Consider the following 9,050-nt stretch of genomic DNA (forward strand, 5'->3'; position numbering starts at 1 on the left):
AAACCTGTATCATTAAAGTTCGGTATAGTTTTGGTTACTAATGTTGATCACTTAATTTTAAATAGAGAAATTGGAGAAAGCCTGAAGAAGAGAAACAAAAATGACTAAGCAGTGTAAAAGTGCAGTTTAATTAGAAAAGAGAAAGCAAAGTTGGTGACAATCACTTCACACCACTCAACTTTTAGCTTCTTTAGGTGGTTTTATAATCACTTTTAACCTCCCTTCTCCCAGCCACTTACAGGTCTCCCACAGTACAAGACATTTAACAATTTGTCAATTAATGAATTAAATTGATACCCCCTGACTTCCCACTTCACTGCAAGCAGATAAAGTAGTGATTGAGTGGCCAGTGGCCCAAAAGTGAACAGAAGAAATTATAAAGTACAAACACATATGCACACACGCCTATCTTCTTTTCTTTGTTCCCAAGTGTTACTCAACAGAACATACAAAAGACACTATGAAAACCACCCAATGGAGAAACTGGCTTCGCTGTCACTGACGCTGAATTCTGTAAATTATTTCCTTGGATTAATTTCCTTCCTCCAAGAGCTAAGTTATTTTTAAATACAAAACCTTTTATAGGAATCCCTCACATCCTTACAGAAAAATGTTCCAGTCTTTCAAACTCAGTGCCTCCTCCCCCTAAAATAGCTCAGACAGATTTTTCAGATTTGTAATTACAGACACCGTTTCTGGATCTAGTCCTCAAGCCCCACGCTTTAAGCACTGCACTTCTCAGGGGTCCAGACAACCATAGTTATGATCTATGCTTTCACATGCCCCTCTACCTCCCCAACCAAGGCTGATGAAAAGGAGATTCTAAATGTTGGTCAAGTGTTTGCTGAACTCAGACTGAGGCTGAGGTGGCCACTGTGGGGGAGGGCGCCATTTTGAGCCACCTGCATGGAAAAGCAGAAAAAGCTGGACGGAACGGAGAGCGGGGGAGAAATAAAGGGCATGAGCAGAGAAGCAACGATGGAGGCCATCAAGCGCCAGAGAAAAGAACTAACACCCAAGCTGCCCTGGGTAGTTAGGACTTGCTGGTTCATAGTTCATGGCTCTGCCTGCTCTTCTGTGAACCATGACTGCATTTCCTGCACTTGGCTCCTGAGAGAGCGCCTGATCTTCAACATACATTATCCCATTTTTGCTTAAAGCAGTTTGCAACCATGAAAAGTTCCACTGAGTAAGGGATACTCCTGACATCACATGAGAAGGGTGGGCCAAACTTATTGCTGCATAGCAAAGGAACAAGCCCACCACTTCACAACACTTTTTCTTTTATTCATAACTTATTGCTGTTTCATCACTTCTCTGCATTGTTCCCACGGGAGGACTGATCTGTCTGTGCACAATACAACCCACACAACCCCATGGCCAGAACTCCTCCGGTCAGGGGTCCTAGCAAGCAGCCTTGTTAACAAACTCTCCCTGCCAGTAACAGTAGGGAAGCATTAGCACAGCCCGCCATTTTCTTCCTCAAATGTATGTAGCTGACCCACTGCAATGTTTGGGCTTTGTCTTTTTTCTTTTTTAGGCTTGAGAATTAATCAAGTGTGAACTAGAGGGTCCTGCATTCAAATGCATAAGTGAATGTTAAGCCCCAGGAGGCAGGGATTATGCCTGCTCACCTTTGTACCTCAAGCCTTGCGCAGTATCCCGCGCTGAGGAGCACTTGCTGAATAAATGAAAGGATGAAAACTAGGAGCATCATAGTCAAGAACACAAACTCTGGAGTCAGACAGAACTGGGTTAGAATCCCAAGACTTCCACTGACAGCCTATAACATTTATGAAGGCTTAGAATCCTGCTAAGAATTTTATGTACATTATCTTATCTAATGCTCCCTCCCTGAAAAGCTTTAAAGTATTATTATCCCTCATTTTACACTTGGTGAAAATTGAGCAACTTACCTACAGGGTCAGTAACCCCCGGCATAAGCTCCTAACTTTTATTTTATTTTAATTTTTTATTAACTTTATTGGGGTGACATTGGTTAATAAAATTATATAGGTTTCAGGTGTACAGTTCTGTAATGCATCATCTGTAAATTGTGCTGTTTACCACCCCAAGTCAAATCTCCTTCCTGTACCCTCTCCTACCTCCTCCTAATCCCCTTCCTCTCTGGTAATTCCCATGCTATTGTCTGTATCTGTGAGTTTGTCCTAACTTTTATGATACACTGCTTCTTACCACTGACTTTGTGACCTTTGGTAAATGATTTAATCACTCAATTTGCTGAAGATTGTGGTTTTGAAGACTAAGTCAGACAGACAGTGTTTTTAAAGTGCTTATTAGCCCAATGCCAGACAGAGCGAACTGCTCATTAAAATGTAGTTATTAGTTCCTCACTAGTGAGTCTATAATGAGATGCTTCAAGCAGAACATTCGGTTCTATAAGTTACATGTTCGCTGGAAAACAGCCATTTCTAGGCAGCCAAAACAAAAGGAGCAATTTATAACCAATATTTATCTTGGATATAGTCTAAAGTCTCCAAAAGGAAGTAACAGATAAATCTTTTGATAGCCTGAAAGCAATGATCATGCTTGCAGTTAGGGGGCGCCATACTGCTGTACTACATTATAGGAAACCACTGCCCCAGAGTCTTCACCACCCTAGGACTTTTCTCCAACAAAGTGGAGGTAGATAAATTCTGACCTGTAATAACCTTTTTGGCTGGGAAGAGGGAACCCTTGAATATTTATTTCCATATTCTTCCACAATTTCCATTTCAATTCCAGTATATATTCCTATTTTATTACCAATGCCTTTGCTATTGCTTCATTGAGATAAAGGGCATTATTACATTATTCAATGACCTTTAAAAATCCAGGGGGAAAAGTACTTAATTAGAGTCAATACACTAATAAGCACAGAAATTTAAAGTACCTGAAAAAGAATTGATCTAAAATAAATGTATGCATTGGCAAATGCTGGAAATGGGGGATGGGAGTTCATTATACTAGCCTCTCTAAATTAATATGTTTGAAATTTTTCATAAAAAGTTACAAATAAAATTTTAAAATAAATTTACATGTTCTGCTTTTTAAAAATTCAGTTTTTCTAAAACTGGGTATGAAAAAAGTGGGTCTACATCATTACTCTGGGAAGCAGAAAGGTAAGGTACTCAGTTGAAGGAAGAGAAGTAAATAGGTTAAATTAAGGTGAAACTAATGTAAATCATGTAGAAATGCAATGTGTTTTTCTACAATGCTTTAATAATGAACTTCAAACAAGAGACCCAAGGCCACAGACATTACTAAAGAGACTTCTTTATACAAGCAAATCAAACTTTGAAAAGAATTTACTATAACAACTGTTTGCTCAAACCTGGTTTGCATTTGGTTCTCATTGGTCGGGAATATCCCAATCTAGAGGTGATTTTTCTAAAGGGAAGGCGTGAAGAGTTTTGTGCCAAAATAGCCAAAGGGGAGTTGGACATCTAGGTATGGGCAGACAGATGTCTCTTCCATGGACAACAGATGTATCTCCTCTTTTCAATTCACAGTCATGTTCTGTTAACTGAAAGGGTTAACTGAAAAGTTATTTGTTCTACCCAGAAGATAATCCATAATTGAAAAATCATATCTATAAATCTTGTTGTCCTTAGCCATACATACACAGTGGTTTTCATTCCCTTTGTGGAGTTAAATTCTAGCCTAAAACCCTACCACTGTTCATTAAGTCAAAGCTAAATAAAAATACTTAACATTCAAACATGTTAGTGACCTCTTTCTGCCAATTAATTCTGACCTCCTTCAAAGCGAATTCTGTTCCTAGAATGCCGAGGGAGGTGGGGGGAGGGGAGGATTCCTCAGCCTAAGTTTAAAAGAAAGTTTTAAAAACTGGTAAGGAGCCATCTGCTCTTCCAAGTTGAAGCTACAAAGCACCTCTGAAATACTGAGGTTAGCCATTTCCCTCCCCTCCCCTCCCCCACGGGACCCAGACGGGCAAGGTGCAAATATAAGACTGATCAAGACAAACAACTTTCTCATCCACCACCCAAACGATGGAAGAGTAGAGAAACAATAACATCAATCTTCTACTGATTCCTGCTAACTCTGAATTTTCCCCAAATCAAAGTAAAAGTTAGAAAGCAGCATTTTCTTCTAAGATTTACTTTTTGTGTCAGATTAATAACAATGCCTTCTGATATTCTATTCATGTCCCCCTAGTTTGAAAGCAATCTACTTCTCCTCTACTCCATTCACCCACTCCAACCCCTTCATTTCTATACATTTGCAATCTTCACTACTTGCACTATATTAAGAGTGCTCCTCTCAGCTTATGGAATAAATGAGACAAGGTATGTTATCAGAGGATGAATCTTAAATTGAGAAATACTACCCATGTGGTTAAAGAATGGTACAGAGGTGAATGTTCACCTTCCTTCTCACGCTAGTATGTGTAGCCTCGCTGTGTTAAAGTGCAAGTTTTCTACAGTTCTGAGTGCCCCTTGACCAGTCCACAATAAAAGAAATGCAAATCACTCTCAGAACTGCCACTGGAAAGCAGGCTGGATTGTCATTTGTAGAAAAGACTGAGTGGCTAGACTACCCCAAATGAATGTACATGGCACGACGTGTTCCCACATTTCTGCCAACCTACCTCCAAATGTTTCCAAGATAAATTTCTACCCAGGGAGTCACTTCTGGCTGTGAACGGAAACATAATTTCTTTCCAGAGGTACTTGACTACCCTATTCTGATCACATAACCGGTGTATTTTTATATATATATATATATATATATATATATATATATATATATATATATATATATATATATATATTTTATTGATTTTTTACAGAGAGAAAGGGAGAGGGATAGAGAGTTAGAAACATCCATCAGCTGCCTCCTGCACACCCCCTACTGGGGATGTTCCCTGCAACCAAGGTACATGCCCTTGACCAGAATGGAACCGGGACCCTTCAGTCTGCAGGTCCATGCTCTTATCCACTGAGCCAAACCGGTTAGGGTATAACCGGTGGTTCTGAGTAGATTTCCCCATCAACTGAAAGTTAGGAAAGGGAAGATGGTGGTGTGGGCTCAGCACCAGGAGAGAATTTTCAGTCAAACAGATGATCTAAGTGTCCGGAGTGCAACAAGCCAAGGGCAGCACTCAAAAGTGAAGAGGAGCTCTACTCTTTCACAGGGCAAACTCTTCCCACACCTGCCAAACTCCACAAACCAAATGCCACATTGCAAAATCACAGCTGTCTCCAGCATTCTTTAAAAGTTCGGTCATGGGAATCCCCTTTGAAATCAATGAAGGGCAAATATTAGGTGACTTTAAAGTAGGCAGTTAAGATCATGAGTTCACGTGTGTCTCGGATCATACACAATCTTTCTAACAACCTGTCCCTCGTATGGACTTTTGAGAACCTCCACGTCTTAAAATCAGACCAAAAAGCCACAGCTTGTCCGGCTTGTACCACCCACCAGAGGCATTATTTCAAAGTTATCAGAAGGTCATTATAATGATACACCTAAGTCCCTTAGCATGGGTTTTCCCTGGGGGATGGGAAGACCAGACTGACTTCTTTCTTGCTTCTTGGTTAAAACCTAAAGTTCGCTTGTAGCCCTGCGAAGGCGACAGACAACAGACTCCGCATGTCTCCGGTCCCTGCGGGCTGCAGCAGCGGTGGGGCGCCCGCGCGCGTCCTACCTTGGACCGCTCCTTGACGTAGTATTTGCCCAGCCGGCTCCCGCAGTACAGGACCAGCCTGTCGATGAGGGACAGGAGAAAGCTGATGGCTTCGCAGCCCTCCTCATTGCCCCCGATCCACGTGATCTGGTCGCCCCTCAGGTGCCGCTTGGAAACGCCTGCGCGCGGCCCGGCCAGCTGGCCGTCCCGCAGGACTCCGTTGCTGTGCAGCTGCTTGACGCGCTCCAGGACGCAGTCGCCCACCACCTCGCCAAGGAAGTTGTCCAGGTAGCAGAAGCCGACTTCGTGCAGACAGGGCACGATGTACTCCAGGGCGATTTTCTCCAGATCCAGCCTCATGATGTGTCCCAGAGGCATCTCCCCGGCAGAGCGGAGCTCCGGGACCCCCAGCGTGCACCGAGAGAGAGAGACCAACGCGCGCGCTCAGCCGGGGCGCGGGTAGCGTGGCCCTGGGTTCAGCTACCAGCGGCTGCCCCGGTCCCGGAGCCACTGCAGCGCCAGGGAGACGGGAAAGTTGCCCGCAACTCTGGGAAGAAGGGATCCAGTTCCGGACCAGCGGGAGTTGTGCGGAGTTCCACGACCCAGCACCAGACTGACCCAGTGAGGAGTCCAAGGGCCCCTTTTGGAGACGCGGAGCCACCAATGGTGCGGCGGCGGCCCCAGGCGGGGAAAGGCTGAGGTCCAGCCCCGCAGCCGGCCAACTCGGCGCGTCACCGGCCCCGCCCAGGCTCCGCCCCTGGACCGCCTCGCGGACAGCCCTTCCCCCACTCCCCTCCATCCCCGCCCACCACCCCCGCCGGGGTCCACCACTCCGCAGCCCTGGCTGTTTGTGACTAGGGGAGGGGCTGGCAAAGAGACGGGATTTTAGAATGCTATAGATTTGCATATGTTTTGCATAAAGTCCAAGAACAAACTTGAAAACCTGACTCCCAGCTCTGAAAATATAAATGGAATTAATAGCACAGTTTACTGCCACATTCTGGCTGCTCACCTCACAGGCTTTTGAACAAAGTAATAAACCCAGGAACAAATTATCTGTATGTTAAGTAGTGATCTCTTTCTAGCTTTACCATCATGATGCCTTTCCTTATTCCCTTTTCCTCAAGTCAGGAAGTTCAAGCCACCGAGCGACTGAGAGAAATTCCATTTTAACTAAAATTAACAAACATTTCTCTAACCTCTACTGTATTCAAGACCCTCTCTGTTCAATGCACAATGAAGAAATGCTGGGTCATACCTGATATCTGATTGAAACGGGAAAATACCTATTTTGCTTTGCTGGATGTTTTCATTGACTTATCTTTCATGTTTACTCAAATATGGTGTTCTGAAAGTCAGCCTTCAAAATTAATCACATGCTTGTGTAACAGCCAGTTTAGGTATATCGCCCAAAAGATAGACTATGTTCTCATCTCACTTCCCCTACAGGAAGGGAGGGAGGAATATCACCAGAAGAGTTTTTAGTTACCCAAAGATAAGCTGACTGATTTATGGGTTTTTTATCTTATTTATTTCCTAATGAACACCAGAGATCGAAATCAGGAAAACAAGATTCATAAGTTGGATGCAAAGCTATTTTCATATTTTTAATTTTACATTCATTTGCACTCAGGTTCTTCATCTAAGTTAAATAGAAGGATGTACAGGGTTTACAGGCATTGCTTAATTTGCACACAATCCCCTCCAGCTTTTTCACTTTTATTCTCCTTCCTATAGCCTTCTCCTCTCTGCATGTGAGAGGAGAAATATGAAAGGAGGAACGGAATGAAGTCCAGGCCAACAACGAAGAGTGGAAGAGGAAAGGGACGCTGCTGCTCCGTGATGGAAAGAAGTAGATAGAAGGAACGTTCAAGAAGAGTAGTCCATGGGAAACTGGTGGAACTTCCAGTTATACTGAGAGAGGCTCTCAGCCAAGAGGGCAAGTTATTGGCACCGTTGGTATGACCTTTCAGGAGGCTTGACTTGGCCAGCCTCAAGGCACTGTCTAAATTCTCTCAGCTGCTCCATGCGGCCTGGAGCCCACATGCTTGGACCTCCTGAGATTAGCAGCCAGTAGTTGTCTAATAATGTGGGCCTGGACAGACTGTGGCTTCTGGTTGGTGCAGCTTTTGGAGGTTATAGACCTCCAAAGTAGATATCCCTGAAGAAAGCAGAATTTAAGGGGTGGGGAGGTGACTGATAAACCTTGGTAGAAGGCTGAAATGCTTCCGGCTGAAGTCTATGTAGATGCACCTGGGACTCCTAGGCATCATTAGGAAGGAATTTACAGAAGATGGGTAACCTGCAGTCGCAGGTGGTGGAGGTGTGTGTGCCATGCGCCACTGAGACGGCTCTGACTCCTAGCAACTCCATGAATTAGTGATGTTCACAATGGCCTGTCCTCAACAACTTGTGGACTCATGCTGTGATGGGTACTATGCAGACAGTTACATACCCACCTCCCAGACTTCAAGTCTCAGGACTGGGTAAATTTGGCGTACTATTCAAATAACATTTCAATAATTTTAGAGTAAAGTTCTAACTAGTCTAGTTGTAATTAGAGCAGTGGTCTATGGCATGTTCTAATGATTGATGGCCTCGAGCTGTTCTAGATTACTTGGCTGCAAAGAGTGGGCCATTCAGAAGGGTATTTAATCCCTTGTCACCATCCTGCTTGGCAAGGGCATCGATTAATCAATCAAGGGCCTCCCAATCAACGTGATTCTGCCAGCACTGCACTTGGCTGGAGAGCTTGAGATACTGTGACTGGCAAAAGCACAGTGTGTGCTTACATGGAGGGCACAGACAGGCTGGAGCCGTGCACGGGCTCCGAGCCTAAGTATCACAGTGGCAAACTCCAAGCTAATTGCTAACGTGCATTTGTTTCAGTTATTTGCCCATTAATTTGTGTCATTGTAATAACTAATATTACAACGAATAACTAAAACAAATTAATTTCCCTGTAATTTAATTACAACAACATTCATTGTCTTCCAGTATACATCTGCAATACAGATGCAGTTGTTTCCAAGCATGTGGATGAGACAGGGAGGAAAGAGAGGTGTTGAATTTCTCTGCCTTAGAATTTGGAATGAAAGGGCTCCTCGTAATCACCTAGTCCACTTTCATTTTCTTACAGATACGGAAACCAGGGCCCAGAAGGAATGCCCATTAGATAACTTTCTCAAATAAGGTTTCTGGTGAGTGGAAGAGGAGTCTGGAATGTTCTGTATTCTCAACCAGGACAAACACAGCACTCACTCTGGTCCCACTTACGTATGTATGATTTTTTATGATGTAAGACTTACAAAACATAAAATGAACCCTTATAAACTGAACAATTCAATGGCATTTAGTACATTCACAAACTTGTGCAACCACTGCCACTCTCTAGTTCCAA

At 43.6% G+C, this 9,050-nt stretch overlaps 1 protein-coding gene across 1 annotated transcript in view; it reads right to left on the minus strand.

The window, feature by feature from the left end:
* EGLN3 (egl-9 family hypoxia inducible factor 3) overlaps positions 1-6,384 on the minus strand; it is a 28,323-nt gene extending 21,939 nt beyond the window's left edge. The window contains exon 1 of the mRNA XM_059710321.1: positions 5,672-6,384. Coding sequence (XP_059566304.1) covers positions 5,672-6,028 — 357 coding nt within the window. The 5' untranslated portion in view covers positions 6,029-6,384. The remainder of the gene's footprint in view (positions 1-5,671) is intronic.
* Between the last annotated feature and the right edge of the window lie 2,666 nt (positions 6,385-9,050).

The sequence above is a fragment of the Myotis daubentonii genome, chromosome 1 (genome assembly GCF_963259705.1).
Source record: "Myotis daubentonii chromosome 1, mMyoDau2.1, whole genome shotgun sequence".
NCBI classification, from domain to species: Eukaryota; Metazoa; Chordata; class Mammalia; order Chiroptera; family Vespertilionidae; genus Myotis; species Myotis daubentonii.